Source organism: Trachemys scripta, chromosome 1 (assembly GCF_013100865.1).
Source record: "Trachemys scripta elegans isolate TJP31775 chromosome 1, CAS_Tse_1.0, whole genome shotgun sequence".
Classification (NCBI taxonomy): Eukaryota; Metazoa; Chordata; order Testudines; family Emydidae; genus Trachemys; species Trachemys scripta.
In genome coordinates, this window is record NC_048298.1 from 69,329,310 (window position 1) to 69,346,474 (window position 17,165).

General features: G+C 37.8%; 1 protein-coding gene across 5 annotated transcripts in view; it reads left to right on the forward strand.

Annotated features, from left to right (window-relative positions):
* NAV3 (neuron navigator 3) overlaps positions 1 to 17,165 on the forward strand; it is a 405,038-nt gene that overhangs the window by 366,227 nt on the left and 21,646 nt on the right. For all 5 annotated transcript variants that reach the window (XM_034771960.1, XM_034771981.1, XM_034771971.1 and 2 more), the window contains 5 exons: positions 8,850 to 8,933; positions 10,902 to 11,013; positions 12,416 to 12,537; positions 13,106 to 13,126; positions 14,306 to 14,478. In XM_034771960.1, coding sequence (XP_034627851.1) covers positions 8,850 to 8,933; positions 10,902 to 11,013; positions 12,416 to 12,537; positions 13,106 to 13,126; positions 14,306 to 14,478 — 512 coding nt within the window. The remainder of the gene's footprint in view (positions 1 to 8,849; positions 8,934 to 10,901; positions 11,014 to 12,415; positions 12,538 to 13,105; positions 13,127 to 14,305; positions 14,479 to 17,165) is intronic.

Below are 17,165 nucleotides of genomic sequence, written 5' to 3' on the forward strand. Positions count from 1 at the left end.
TAAATCTTTGTGTGAGAGTATGTATTTTGTGTATGCAGATACGCACCACGTGTAGTGGTGATATCCATGTGCTAAACTAAACTTATCATGCTCTCTTGACTGTGTCACCTGCCTACTAATCCATCTCTATGGAAACTGCTTATACCATTCTAAACTTGTGAGCAGTTTTAAAAGAGATCCTGTTAGCAGCAGGGAAAAAACCTCCCACAGAAACTTCTCCTTTTTTTCCAAACCCCGCAACATCTGGAATTCGTCCCAAAATTATACTTTTTTGGTGCATGAAACTCAGGGGTTTCATATCCTCCATGCATCAATAGGGGATTTAGACTCTTTATTGGTTAAAAAGGTCTTAGATGAAAAGCAACCATTACTTATAACTGCAACTTTCTTGCATGCTGTCACAAGATATATATTTTTCAAATCTGTCTGGTAAAAATCACTGTCAGAATTAAGTCCAGTCCTAGGCTGCTTCCCTCTCTTATCACTGGTATAAAAGATTTAAAGCCTAATAGAAAACACCTTCCTATAAACCCAAAGAATCAAAGGGACCCTCTTGTTGATATGCTACATCTAAGTGTGTTGTGTGTGTTTTCTTGGGTATGTTTTATCAGATCTTATTTACAATTTAATAAAAAGTACAGAAGGATTTATGTTTTCAATAAATTATAGTTTATGTAATCATGTAATTGTTATCTGGACTGTGAGATTTATTCTGTTCACAAAATAAAAAAAACTATAAATATTGCAAATTAGTTTAAAGGTAATTTTTTATATATAGTTAAAATTAAATATCATATGACAAACTCAGGTTGGCTTTTCATTTTAGTTAGACCCTTTCTTCATCATAGTAAACACAGGTTTTAGCTATCAAATAAATACAGAACTCTAGTTGTATATCTTTAAAGCTCTGAGGCATACTTGACAAATCTCCTTCATTTCACTCATTTGATACCAAAGGTGCCTACATTCCACAGAAATGTGAAGTTATTTAAAGCAGAAATAATCATGAACCAGTCAGTGTTCTAGAAGTTACACTAAAAGAAGGAATCTCACAGCATTTTCAGTTCCCTGCATGAAGAATTTTGTGGTGTCCCTCACGTTGGGTCTTTGTCACACATTACCTCTCACTTTTGGGTCACAGCAAGTCGAATGTTGTATGAGAGACTTTCCTGTATTGTATTGGCCCGGACACTGTTTAACCACTTCAGATATCCCTGTTGTGGAAATATCCATCCTTTGATCCTCAGTCCTTGAGCCTCCAATTTCCCAGTCCTTTCAGTATCTGGAAACTGTGTAACCCTTTGTTCTCACTCTGCTCTGGGGAGGAAAACCTATTGCTAATATTCATCATTAATAATTATCTCCTCACCCACCCACCCACCCAACTTATTTTACTGTATAAAGTTTCTCTTGGCAAAGACAAGCAAAAGTACTCTATCGGAGTGAAAATGGAACATTTTTGTCTTTCATTTCATTTCTATATTATTATGCATCTTTTCTTTCATTTGCTTAGTCATGAAAGCATTGTGGTAAGGCTTATGTGGTACATGTATTGCTACAAGAATTGACAAGTTGAAATATGATCAGATTAGCCAAGGCTTTGCTTTCTGTTTTCGGATTGAAGCCTGTCAATTACAAGGTAGACCATTCTTCAAATATTTGGAAACCCTTGTTAAAAGTTTTGCTTGTTGGGGTTTACTTTTGTTATGCAAGTTCTGTTATATCAATCACTCTGCTTGATTTCATCTATTTCTCTCATTTGATAAACTCCAAAGTGTTTTATTTGTGAGTGATTAAACCTACGCAGAGTCCAGCTGCTGCTTGGGTGCTTAATTTACAGTTAGTTTGAGATTCTGGCTTTTTGTCTGTTGCTTGGTTCTGTGCCACTGAAGGGCAAATCTCAATACTAATTAAGAAAGGGCAGCTTTTAGTTCAAAATGTATCCAACCAGCAAACTCCCTGCTTGACTGACAAGGGCTCAGATTCCAGTCATCAGCCTGAGCTTCAGTCCTCCCCTATGTTTTCAGTGTTACTTTGATCAATGCCTCGTACTGTATAAATCTGAAGGGTGCATGACGGCAAAACTGTAGTAGACCCAGGATGCCACTAGAAAGCAGAGGGGGTTCTTTGGCTAACACTCTTGTTTGGCCAGCCCTGAACCACTATCCTACGGCCAAACAACAAAATAATAGCAGGAGGCGAGCAGGAAAGGTCACCAGATGTACAGTCGCTTCTTGCAATCAGCCAGATCCCTTGTGGCCTCTCTCACATCCTTTCATTCAGCCATGTCAGGTGGGAGGAAATTTATTTACTTATCTTTATTTTATAAATGTGAGCAGAGCAGTACAAGCTATAAAGAATGTAAGTAAACATAGCCTTGGGTATATAGACATCACATTCAAGGTGGGCATTAAACCCAAGATTGTATTTTCCAAGAATCTCATAAAATTCAATGTTTAAAATCAGGTTCTGGTCTTCTTACATTGTGGGACTCATTCTGCACATCCTGTGCACCCACATCTCCAGTTGCTTTCCAAGGGAATTGTAGATGCAAAGAATGCAACATTAGGTTGTATAGTAGATATGGCATTAGTTGTATAACTTGTTACAAATGAATAATATTTGGATATACTTTGCTCTAGAAATGCTTTTAATATTGCTAACAACATATTGAATGGCTATGCAATTCCTTAACTATGGGCTCCAAAGTATCACTTCAAGTACCCGTACTGCACTATAAATGTAAAAATATAAGCATGTTTGTGTTGAAATAAGTGGCATTTATGCTAATTATTCTAGAGTATTTTACTCATTATTTTAATTGTGTAGACTGTAACTGAAGCCATCTTCATAATCAACTAAGCCTTTTGAGATGCAAAGGATTGATTGTAAATAAGTTTTTTAAGTATTTCTGTTCAGAAATATTATTTTATAAGAAACAAAGAATGGCTCTTTTTTTCCATATTATGGATGATTTCAGTTCCTCACCCAAATATATCAAAAATATATTATTATTCAGTTTTTTTAATTGGAAATTCGAAAGTGTAAAATAGGTACCTCATTTACATTTCTGAATATTAATAAGGGTTTTTTGTAGAGAAACTGTTGCCTGGCATTACACATTTCAGTTGTGGTTTGGCTAATAAGGCTGAGAGGTCTTTTCCAATGAACAATCTGGCTAGATGGTACTATCCTTAGTCACTCCAGTGAGAGTAGTCCCACTGACACCTGTTCATGAGTAGTCCCACTGACTTCTGTTTAAATAAGTGCTCACTAAAGTTGTTGCATGGTCTAGCTCTTTGAATTTTAAAAAAAGTATTTATTTATTTGGTAAACCATTACTCTATTCTATTGTGATAGACAACAAAGGTAAAAAAAGTAAATATTATTCAATACAAATATAATTCTCTAATTATTTTCAGCATACAGCTTGCTTCCCATTCATGAGGTTTATGAAATAACTAACTAAAGAGCATGTTTTGAGCCCCTTAACATCCACAAACCCAGTCTTATTTATACTCCTGACAGTGTCTCTCAGGCGAGATCCATCATCATCCAGATGCAATTCCACTCATGCTTTAAAATTATGGAATTTTTAACTGCAAGGAAAAAAAATATATTCTATCATAGACTAATTTTTTTTTAAATATCCATGATTGTGACATAGCTATCATTTTCTAAAGGTTTTCAGGCCACAATATGATATATCTATATCAGACAATATAACTTTTCAATTTTTAATTTTTCCCATAATATTCTGGTTAAATATTCATAGAGACATGCAATGTAAATTAAACATTATACTATATGTAGCTCTGAATTTAAGATAGATATTATAATAAATATGCCCAATTACCTTCCAAAGACTTGTACTTTATTACAGCATAATCATGAAAGAGTGGTATAAATTATGTATAATCAGAGCAAACAATTACATGTCCTCTTTGTGGTTTGCATGTGCACACCAAACAAACTGACACCTGGGAGTTATACTCATGGAAAACTGTGTGCATAACTATTCACAGATTTTTTCATGAAGCAATGAATGGAGAAACTCCATTAGCTTGTTGTTAACAAATGTAAAATAGGAGAAAATTGGCTGTAGTTCCTCTATGAGAGTATGTTTTACTTCAGCTCTAATTATATGCTGAGTCACCTGTCATATTCAAGAGAATTAAAACAAGGTAAAGTTGCCTGGATTGTTCTGATAATATAGTGCTGATTTTTCAAGTGGAAAGTGGCCTTAAAACAAATGGTGGTTTTAAAAGGCAATTGCTGTTTTCTTTTAACTGACATGAGAGTGTGAGATGAGTCTAAGAAATCAAGTTGTGCTATTTCCCAAACATCAAGGATGACTTTAAACAGTATATATATTGATTTTAAAGTAATATATATATAATAAGTATAAGTAATATATATATATTACTTTAAAATCAGTTTATATATATGTATGTATATATATCTCCACTGTAATTATATATATATATTGTTTAACAACGCGATTAATCACAATTACATTTTTTTAAGTTAATTTCTTTAACAGTTAGCTTAAAGAAATGTACTCATGATTAATCGTACTGTTAAACAATAGAATACCAATTGAAATATATTAAATATTTTTGCATGTTTTTCTACATTTTCAAATGTATTGATTTTTATTACAACACAGAATACAAAATGTACAGTGGTCACTTTATATTATTATTTTTATTACAAATATTTGCACTGTAAAAAGAAATAATATTTTTCAATTCTCTTCATATAAGTATTGTAGTGCAATCTCTTTATCGTGAAAGTATAACTTAGGAATGTAGATTTTTTTTTGTTACATAACTACACTCAAAAACAAAACAATGTAAAACTTTAGAGCCTACAATTCTTGTTCAGCCAATGGCTAGGGCAAACAAATTTGTTTACATTTACGGGAGATACTGCAGCCTACTTCTTATTTACAATGTGACCTGAAAGTGAGAAGAGGCTTTCACATGGCACTTTTATAGCCGGCGTTGCAAAGTATTTACGTGCCAGATATGCTAAACATTCGTATGCCCCTTCATGCTTTGGCCACCATTCCAAAGGACATGCTTCAATCCTGATGATACTCATTAAAAAAAAAGAATGTGCTAATTAAATTTGTGACAGAACTCCTTGGGGAGAACTGTATGTCTCCCGTTCTGTTTTACCCTCATTCTGCCATATATTTCATGTTATAGCAGTCTTGGATGATGACCCAGCACATGTTCGTTTTAAAACACTTTCACAGCGGATTTGACAAAACGCGAAGAAGGTACCAACGTGGGATTTCTAAAAATAGCTACAGCACTCGACTCAAGGCTTAAGAATCTGAAGTGCCATCCAAAATCTGAGAGGGACGAGGTGTGGAGCATGATTTCAGAAGTCTTAAAAGCGGAACACTCCAATGCGGAAACTACAGAACCCGAACCACCAAAAAAGAAAATCAGCCTTCTGCTGGTGGCATCTGACATTTTCAGATGGTGTAAATTAACATGAGTTGGTCCACTCTTCTTTGGATAGTTATCCAGCAGAATCCCTCATTAGCATGGATGGATGTCCTCTGGAATGGTGGTTGAAGCATGAAGGGACATATAACTCTTTAGCACATCTGGCATGTAAATAACTTGCAACGCCGGCTACAACATGCCATGCAAACACCTGTTCTCCCTTTCAGGTGACATTGTAAACAAGAATTGGGCAGCATTATCTCCTGCAAATTGTAACCAAACTTGTTTGTCTGAGTGATTGGCTGAACAAGAAGTAGGACTGAGTGGACTTGTAGGCTCTAAAGCTTTATATTGTTTTATTTTTGAATGCAGGTTTTTTTTGTACATAATTCTACATTTGTAAGTTCAACTTTCATGATAAAGAGATTGCAGTACAGTACTTGTAATAGGCGAATTTTGTTTTTTACAGTGCAAATATTTGTAATAAAAAATAAATATAAAGTAAGCATTGTACACTTTGTATTCTGTGTTGTAATTGAAATCAATCTATTTGAAAATGTAGAAACCATAAAAAATATTTAAATACATGGTATTCTCTTTTTGTTTAACAGCCCGATTAATCACGATAATTTTTTTAATCGTGCGATTAATCACAGTTAATATTTTTAATCACTTGACAGCACTAATATATATGTATATATGTATACACACACACACACACACACACAAACATATATATATATATATATATAAACTGTACTCTATAATTTAGGCTGACAATTTCATAAATGCATGCCAAATATGCAAAACAGATATCTGTATACACAATTGCTGATTAATCTCTAGGAAACTACATGTTTTCCATGTACACTTAGGCTCATGTTTATAAAAATTTAGCCCTTCAGGCATGAATCTTTTCAGGATAAGCTTAAGGCTAAGTTATGAAATAGAATATATATCCTTGAGCATATGTTGAAAGCAGATTGTTTGACTACTACTACCATAAATAATTAAATTATTGTTTATAACTCTATGTCTGCTTATAACACAGACCTTTACATGATGTTGCGGAATCTTTACATCACTCTAAAAGGTGTACAAAACTATTTACTGCCTGCAAAAAAACAGTTCTGATTTGGCCAGTCTCAGATGCATATTATTCTTCCATCTATGAGAAATAATATGGAGAGCAAGGTTTCGGGGAGGTTCCTTTCACCTCCCAACAGCATACCTTGAAATGGGCCAAACAAAGTCTTCTGTGTTGTATCCTCTTCCCCCACCATTCATCTGCCTTAATCTGTTTTAGATTGTACACTTTTCAGGACACATTTATTTCTATGTGCTTGGACAATACCTAGAAGATTTTGGGAACAACTAATTATACCTGAATGCATTTGAACAACATTAATAATTGTGCTCACAAAAGAATTAGAACTTGCATCTGAAAAAGCTGTTGAGTAGCATATATGTTTGTATGCACCAAAGAGGTAATTTTGCACATAAATGAACAAGCACAGTTAATCTTTTCATGCACATATGCCTACTTTGGGTGTGCATGTTTTGGAAACACAGTACAGGTACCTAAATTTGAAAACGTTGCCTATAGTTACTTTCATTTTTACTATTTGGTTTTGTGACAGGAGATTCCATAATTCTAGCATGAACTTTTCAGGAGCAATTAATTCACATTTTGTAAAAGAACCTCTCTCCTTCAACCATATCTTGTTCATCCTCTCTCATCTTGTCAAGGTCAGGGCTGGCTCCAGGGTTTTTGCTGCCCCAAGCGGCGCAAAAGAAAAAAAAAAAAAACGTGATCGCGATCTGCGGCGGCAATTCAGCGGAAGGTCCTTCGCTCCGAGCAGGAGTGAGGGACCGTCCGCCGAATTTCCGCGGAATAGGTGCACGTGCCGGCCCTCTCCGAAGTGGTCGCCCACGCACCTGCTTGGCAAGCTGGTGCCTGGAGCCGGCCCTGGTCAAGGTCCTCCTGGCCCTTTTCTCTGCTTTGCCAGTATGTGTAAGTTAAGTGGCAATCCCTGAGAAAAAAATAAGTTAAGCAAAGAGCCTGTGGATTTTGTGAATCTTACAGACCTCCATGGAAATAGCAGTCCATTGCCCTGTTACAAACTCTTAGAGAGAAATCCCTCCATTTGAATATTTTCTGAAACTATAAGCCTGACCACACTCTTTCTCTTTCTAAGTGACTCTTAGAGCCATAAAAAGTTAATAACATCACTGCCATGTTTTTCCTGCAATTCTTTGGATTTTTAATAGCTGTAACATTTTAGATGCCATGACAATTGACTCTTCATCTAAACAAATAAATACATAACAAATAACGAGTGTGTCTAGCCTAATACTTCTTGAATATAGTCTGTGTTGGGTATTCTTCGAAAATCTGAATTAAACATTTTAAAACAAAGCATTGCTGAATTTCAATTTCTGTTTGTTGCATCATTGAAAAATGTAGGCATCTAACTTCAAAGAAATCAGTGCCTTTATATTAAAACAACACAAGGATAGATATGCAGATTCAACCCACTATAAAGACCAGTAGGAATAAGATTATATTATGGCTCTCTGCAAATGTCTGACACTTTTAGAAGAGTGTTGCTGTATTAGAGAAATAGACAAAGTAATAATATCTTAAAAGGTCATCATGACAGTATCTAGACACATTCCATAGTCTGGTTCCATGGACTCTTCTAGATGAGCTTTGTATCTGGGAGTCTGACAGCTTAGAACTTTTCTGTAAATTCGAGTGCTTGAGTCCTTCTGTTGTTATTTTCAGAATAACGTCGGGGGGAAGTTCTATTGCCCACAGTGACAAGAAAAGCAAATCACAGTTAATGTCCTGAAGGCTGCAACTAAAGAGTTGGGCTAGGTCTACACTACCCGCCTGAATCGGCGGGTAGAAATTGACCTCTCGGGGATCGATTTATCGTGTCCCGTTGGGACGCGACAATCGATCCCCAAATCGGCGCTCTTACTGCACCAGCGGAGGTGGGAGTAAGCGCCGCCGACAGAAAGCCGCAGAAGTCGATTTTGCCGCCATCCTCACAGCGGGGTAAGTCGGCTGCGATACGTCGAATTCAGCTACGCTATTCACGTAGCTGAATTTGCGTATCTTAAATCGACTCCCCCCTGTAGTGTAGATGTACCCTTGGAGAAGATAAAACTGAGCCTGGAAAAATGGAAAATTCTGTGGCAGTTGGGATAGGGTGGGAGAAAGCGAGGATGTGAAGTAGAAAGTACTGAATGCTACAGATTACAGATTTTGTTAGACCAGCCAAAACACATGAATTATACCTTATGTACCATGGAAGCTTTGCTCAGTCCATTTCATACACTAGTGACATTTCAAATGTTTTTCTTCTATTTCTTTCGCAGGCTCATCTAGTAGCAGCTTTTGAAAAGAGCTTAGGAAATATGACCGGCCGACTGCAGAGCCTAACAATGACAGCTGAACAAAAGGTATGCTTACAAAAGCAGACGCTTGAATGTGGAACATAGCAGATTATTTTAGGGTTTGTGTTTAAATTTTAAAAAAATGAAAGAAAGGACAGCTGTGACAACAAGACAGACACATCTTTCTTTCCTGGCCGTTGCAATCAAATCTTCATAAAGCTCTATAAGAATTAAATTGTGCCGCATCAGATTTACCCTAACAATATCACAGTATGGTTTGAAGATAAAATCTTTCATTTCCAGATTTTAATTAAAACATTTGTGACTCTTGGCTTAATCCATATGGAAAGATTCTTCAACAAAGGCTCATCATAAACAATTGGAGTATTTCATTCCAATCTGACAACATTGTCAGAATACCAAAAATTTGGCAAAAGAAAGGATTTTAAATAGAGAAAAATGACCCTGTTGAAAATGTTTATGAAATGTGACCAAGCTGTTGTCTAACGGATTTGGTTTTGATTTTGCTATTTAGAGGGGAAGAAATATCAAAACCTAATACCTAGTATATGTAACGCATGGTACCAGTTAAAGGAGCTGCTGTTGTAGGGCCCGATTCTGCTAGGTGCTGAGCACCATGACCCCATCCAGCAAAGCATTTCCTTAACTTTAAATATTTGAGTATTCCCACTAACTACAATGGACTACTCAGAGTCTTAAAGCAAACCATGCACTTAAATATATTGCTGGATTGGCAGCAGGGCACTCAGCACCTTGCAAGTTGAAGCTCCCAGAGTCAGATTCTGCAACCCTTACTTATGGTGAGCAGACGCTTACTCAGCAAGTACTCCCATTGGGCCAGACTGAATCCTTTGCATGCTGATAAGGAATTATTCATACAAGTAGCTCCACTGAAGTCAATGTGATTAGTGGTTCACTGTCTGGCCTCCTTTTGATTAAGTGGAACTGCTTACAAAGTTAGGAACTACTCTCCGTGAGTAAGGCTGGCAAAACTGGCCCTGAAGTATCTCATGATAAAAAGCATTTTTGGTGACTTTTTTATATATTAAGCAAAATGTCCTTAAACAGTTTATGTTCAAAACAATTTTTAAAAATCTTTTGTAAAGTCTAGTTTCCCTCAGAAGGCCCCTTATCCAGAAGAGATTAAAATGGTGACATTGAAACAAATCAGTTCATAAGTAAACTCATTTTCCCATAGACTTAAGAGCTTGTTTTGCTCCTTCTCCTCTTTCCTGTGCCACTGAGGTTAAATTCCTTTAGCAGCTTTAATCCTCATTATATAAAATGAGAGTTAGAAGGATTGCTTCTTAATGCAGCAGTAATAAAACTAGTTTTAATTAAAATTGACTGTGCATTCCAGTGTAGAATTTATTGCAGAGAAGTGGAACAATGTCACTCTGTAAATTGCATAGCTATTGTTGTAGAGCAGGTTTTTGTGCTTAACATTTTATGTACTATTTAGAGTTTTTGGTAATGATATACAAATTGAGGATGGAATTCATCTGTTAAAGAATCATCTATCAAGTTAAGGGTTGTAGAAGAGAATATTTGATATACTTTAGGCTATATAATGACTTTGAACATTGTAATGAATGTTCAGAGGAGATCCTTTCTTAGATCAATCTTTAATGCTAAAATATTTTTTTTCATAAGATTCATAGATTCTAAGGCCAGAAGGGAACATCATCTGACCTCCTGTGTAGCACAGGCCATAGAACTTCCTCAAAATAATTCCTAGAATGTGTCTTTTAGAAAAACATCCAATCTTGTTTTAAACATTCTTAAAACATCATCATTACACAGCATTTGAAGTCACATGAGTGAAAATGAGAGTATGTTAGCTGAATGTAATATTTTTGAGAGAAACTATGTAGTCTATCTGGGACTTAATTTTACCCTTGTGCGAGCCCACTGACTTCAGTTTGATCACTGATGTCTTATAGTTTTCTTGTATCATGGAAAAATACTTTTCTTTTGTTATATACTTTGAAACTGTCTCGGCTGTTCCCACAGGAATCTGAGCTTATAGAACTAAGAGAAACCATTGAAATGCTGAAAGCCCAGAATTCTGCTGCGCAGGCTGCTATTCAGGGAGCTTTGAATGGCCCTGATCATGCCCACAAAGGTATGTTTTTGTCACTGTAAAAGTAAGTACTAATTTGTTCCCCAGAGAAGAGCAAAGCTGCTGGTTTTCTCTTATTTTGAGGACAGTCTATGTGGCAAGGATGAGAGCATTCTGGAGTCAGTGTTTGTCACATTTGTGGTGTTTCCACAGCTGGAAAACTTGCATGTATCACCTATGTGCCAAACAATTCTTGGAGCCCAGACTTCTCAAAGTGGTATGGTCAAGAATCAGTTGCTGAGTGCTGAAAGTTAACCCTTTCAGTACACCTGTGGGTATAAAACATGTCCAACCAAAACAATAGTCAAATGTCAGAAAGAGTACAGCAAAACATGACCAGAAGTTAGAAGTCCACTCTAAATTGCAGCTCTGAATGTTGTTGCACTCATGACGTCAGCATTGGATTGAGCAGTACCTCAGGGGGTACACAGAAGGTGCCAGCTCAGCCCAGTGAATTCCAGATGCTGAATCCTCTTTTTGTTGTAATTTACACAGACATCACATGACAAACCATATATTGCAAAGGTGTGCAGTATCATTCATGTTGTTAAGCAACAGCTAGAAAAGGAATAACCAGAGAAGAAAGAATGATAGCGAAGGTGACTTTTTGTAAATGTCATTGATCTTTTTTTATAAGTAGCATTATTTATGAACCACTAGCCCAAGACTGTTTTATTAAATGTCTTCAATACAATGTAGCTTAATTCTAGAAAATAGAACTTCTGAATAATTCCTTTAAAAAGTAGTTCCTCTGAGTATTCTGGGGTGTATGCAAGGAGTATATATTCTGGTAATTAGGGTATGGCTATGCCTCACTGACCTATTATCCACTTCCAATATCCTTCACCTTCCATGTCTTTTATTATGTTTTATTTTCAATAAACTACTGGTTGCTGATTCCCAGGGTGGCATGTCAGGGAGTAGCATCTTGCTTCAAAATCCAATTCAGCCAAGGGTAAAACAGTGCCCGGACTTTCAGATAACAGCTCTGTAAGAAATAAGTCAGTGCTTTGAAAATTATTTAAGCAATTGAACTGTAACATAGTTAGTCCCCAATCCTGGACAAGGATTTGCTTAAATATAAGGGTGCAATTGCACGGATTGCTGTCCAGGATTGGCACCTCAGTGAGAGACTCCTATTCAACAAGATGCTTAAACTTGTGCCTGGCTTTATGCATGTGAGTAGCCCATGAACTTCAATGGGACTACTCACATGCCGAAATGCCTTGTTGAATCAGGCCTAGAAAAAACATCAATGCCGGTTACATATATTATGTGTATTTTGGTTCCTTTAGAGAAAGAAGGTGCTGCATAAATGTAAGTATGGTTGTTATATTGAAACTAGAGTCCATCTCATAGATGGACAGATGGTTTATACAGTATTTTCTTCTTCTTCTTTTTTTAGATTTGCGTATAAGACGACAACATTCCTCAGAAAGTGTTTCCAGCATCAACAGTGCCACAAGCCATTCAAGCATTGGCAGTGGTAATGATGCTGACTCCAAGAAAAAGAAAAAGAAAAACTGGGTATGTGCTCAGCAGGTTTAAACCCATCGCCTAGATATTATGTAGCTTCCTCGTTCCTGAATAGCATAATGGCCCATTTCATCTACAATATCCTTGTGGGGCCAGAGAGATATGGAGCAGTTCATACCTAGTCACAATGTGATGTTACTGGCAAGCCAAAAATTGTTGATCACCAGTGGGAAATTGTTTACATCAGTCAGGATCAATTTAAAATAAATATATAACATTAAAATAGCTGCTATGATCAAACAAATGACTGGGCTTTGATAACACTGTTTTAATTTTCTTTAGTAAAATGGATTGACTCAAAAATGTTACCGAACAATGAGCTGAAATCTGTTAATAGTTCAAACAGTGAACAAGATACAATGTTTAGAGAAATAAATCTTTTTAATCAAACAAATCACAAAGATATCACACAGTATGAACGTTTTATTGAAATCTTTTCTATACATAATAAAAATATTTTTTGTTGTTTAAAAAATGTTTATGCAGGTAATATTTTAAAATATTCATCAGCCTTCATTCCCTTGATTTGTAATTCCCCACTCTTTCATGTTTCTGCAAGGTGAACTCTAGAGGAAGTGAGGTGAATATAAACCATGGAAAATTTGGCATGCATTTATAAAGAACCCTATCTTGGCATGATTGCTATTCATTTTGGCAGTAGGCTTTTGTACCTTCTAAAAACAGATTATCCTGTATGTCTTCTCAGTTTGTCTCTATTCATTTTAATCTCAAAGTTTAAAATGTAGAAAGGGGGAGTGTAGCCAAAATCCATTTCTTTCTTGTTAAAAATCATGAGCTGGAAAGAACTTAAATAATATTTCTTTGATCAGTGGTCACACTCCCCACTCTCCAATTATACCATTGAAGTAAAGTGCTTAAGTGCCTTACTGTTTTGCAGAGGGATCAGTTTGTCATCAAGCTTTATACAATTTTAACCAGAGCAATTTTCGAGGAAAAGCACAATTTTTCCTAATATCAGTTACTCTTCTGAATAGACTAATCTATCAACGAATGGGCTAATTGCAATGTGAAAATTCATTGCAAACAAAACTGTTGTCCTCTTGGTTCCTGAAATAAATGGCTCTTTGGCTATTCTGTCCCTTTTCAATAATGGATAAGAGCTTCTAGCGAGAAAAGGCAATGCTTGTGTACATGAAGAACTTGCTACTTTAAACACAACTGCAATAAAAAAATACATACCTTTCAGCTAATGTTCTTCTCAACAGTAAACTAAAGGGCAAAACTTATATCACAGCTTAAATTTTCTTGCTTCTGATCCTAACTGTAGCAAATTATATGTTTGAATAGTTCTACAATTCAAACGCTTAATAGAAAAATAAATTTACAAACCACATCAATTGGATTTTGTCTTATACTTTTAGCATTTGATATCAGCAATGTCTGCCTGTATTCTAGATACTAAGTGGTTATTTAAAACCAGTCACCTTGAAGGGAATGCCATGGAAATGGAATTCCACAGGAGGTTCATGGTTTTAAATGAGCACCCCCTTAGCAAAAGCAATTGATCCTGCACTTTTTCCATAGCATTCAGTTTGCGCTGCGCTGAATTAATAAAAAAAAAAAAAACACTGTATCATATCTTTAGAGATACCGTGTTGCATATGTTAATACCCTGCTTCTATATACTGACCTCAGGCAGTGGCTAGGATGGCATCTGCAAACTAACTCCTCAAAACAGAAGCTGCACAAATCCAGAGAGGCAAGGGAAGTAATTTTTCTCTCTTTCTTTTTTCTCCAGCTAAGAAGCTCATTCAAACAGGCCTTTGGAAAGAAAAAGTCCACCAAGCCTCCTTCCTCACATTCCGACATAGAGGAACTCACCGATTCATCTCTTCCATCATCACCCAAATTGCCCCACAACCCAGGGGACTGTGGGACATTGTCAATGAAACCATCACAGTCAGCATCTGCGTAAGTCTCTCTTTCTATACTAGTTGCTCTTATTAAATATCTGGACTGTGAAACAGACCTCTTTAAGCCTGCCCAGTTCTATCTCAGATATGATCACCAACATCGGCAACCTTTTCATCTCTCTCTCTCTCTCTCTCTCTCTTCGTCCCACATCTCCTGGTTCTGACAAAAACCTGCATCCCCCATTTAACCACTGCTTCTGCAGCAGCGCTGTCTTATAGCACAGCCCCTCCTCCTCCTCCTCTCACACCCCTTGTGTTAAGTCTTCCCCAGTTGGCTGTGTTGAGGGCACTGAGCTTTTCTCAGTCTTTCTTGTAGTGTTCTGCTCCGCCCTCTCCTTTGAACAATGCTCCATCAGACAACACTCTCCCCCTCTATGTTGCTGTCATGTACCATCCCCCTGGCTCTTTTCCATCTCCCCTTCTGAGAACATCCCATGAAGTGCTGTACATCCTTCACTACAGATTTCTTCTTTGCGCCACCAGTTCTGTGATATTCTCAGTCAAACAACACTATTTCTCCACTCTGACTCCTACATCCGCAACACCAGCCGCTTAGTCACTTTGACTCCCTCCTGAAATTCTCTCCTTCTGCTGCACCCTCCTCCACACACACAAACTAGCTGACTGGTAAAAGAGAAGCTTAATTTTGGCTTCCCTCCCTTCCTTCCCTCGTCCTCTCTCCCACCACCTTTCCTCACCAGCTTCATTTTATTCTTTCCCTCTGTCGCTGACACCAATCTCACTTGCTTATTGTCTCTACTCCCTGCACCTGCATCTACTCTCAGCACCTCTCCTGATATCTCCCTCCCTCTATGCTGGCTTTTTCTCCACAAAGAAAAAAGCATAGTCAAGGATCCCACAACCTCAAGAAACCACCCTTGATTTCCTTTATTTTTTAACTACCATTCCATCTGCTCTCCTCTCTTCACTGCTAAACTCACTGAATGTACCATCTAGAACAATTAATAGTGTCCAAGGCCAGGAGAGACCATTGTGATCATCTAGTCTGATCTCCTGTATAACACAGACCATAGAACTTCCCCAAAATGATTCCTAGAGCAGATCTTTTAGAAAAACATCCAATCTTGGCTTTAAAATTGTCAATAAGGGAGAATCCACCACAATCTGTTGTAGATTGTTCCAATGGTTAACTACTCTAACTGTTAAAATTTTACACCTTATTGCCAGTCTGAATTTGTCCAGCTTCAACTCCTAGCCATCAGATTATGTTACTCTTTTCTGTGCTAAACTGAAGACTCCTGGGAAGGATGATAATCGCTGATGGCATTGCTGGTTAGGGGGCTAGGCCTCTGCTCACCCCGCCTCCAATATTTCTCTTGGGCCACAATCACACCCTGTTTTTGTCTGTTTTTTGTGTGGGTGTTGACTAGACCCGCTGGTCAGGTCACCAATCAGTCTGATCTCTCCTCGGGTGACTGAATCCCAAGGAAGATATGGGCTCCCCTGCCATCATGACTGGGGGGAGGCCCTTCAGTCCATCTTTTGACCCCTGTGGGTGTGGGGTTCTAAAAGTCATTACCTTCTCCTTCCTCCCTCAAGGGAGAGTCTGGAAGTGAGGGTTTCTGTGCCCTCTCTAAGGAGGGGAGTTGGTAAGGGTGCCCGGGTGCTCCCTCTCCACCAGACTCCAGCCCTATAAGAGGCACCAATGTCCAACACCCAGGAGTGCCTTCAGGTTGTCTCCCCGGGCCACTTCCTACCACCCACTCTCTCACCAAAGTCTTACAGTTTACCTCAAAGTAGTAAAGGAAAAAGAGGATAATTGAACCTTCAGCCCCTTTGGGCTCAGCAGGCAATCTCTTTCTCTCAATGAAAAGGCTTCTGCAGCACCTTTCTGCAGGAGCTCCCAAAGTAGGTCTCTCTCCCTGCCCTATCAAGCTGCTTCTGAGCTGTCTGGCTCCCTTTTCCGCTCCGCCTCCAGCTCGAGCATACTCTCCAGTATGGATGGGTGGGGTGGCTAAGTATATACCCAGAGTTTCTCTTTACCCCCTTCAGTTCTAGTGCAGGGTTATATACACCCCATCACATGCTCTCCCCCTCAAGTTCAGTGCCGGGGTACCATTATGGATCCTTGTTCTTCCCCTACCCGTGAAAAAAACTCCATGTTCTTATGGTCCCTTGCTGCTTGGTGAATTACTTGGAAACTATAGGGCTGCAAGAAAAGCTACCATTGCATGATCCTAGGGTTGGAATCTTTCATCAAGATCAGCCAACTTGATGAAAGTTGGTGTCTGGTCTATTACTAAAAGGAAACGATTCCCCAACAAATAATATTGTAAGGCATCTACGATCCACTTCATGACCAGGGTCTCCTTCTCAGTGACAGAGTAGGATACTTGGGAAAACAGCTTCCTGCTAAGGTAAAGAATGGTATGTTCTTCCCCTCTAAAGTCCTTCAAAAGTACTGCCCCAAGAATCACATCTGAGGTTTCAGTCTACAGTATGAATCATCTTGGAAAAGTCTGTGCTTGAGAGAACTGATTCCCAACTTAGCTGACCTTTCAGCATCTTGAATGCGTTGTCGCAAACTTCAGATCATGAATTTTCTTAGGGCTTGTGTCTTTTATCAGATTTGTCAGGGGGGCCACAATGGTGGCAAAACTTGATACAAAGAGGCTATAATAGCTCGAAAGGCCCAGGAAGCAACACAGTTGCTTTTTTTGGTGG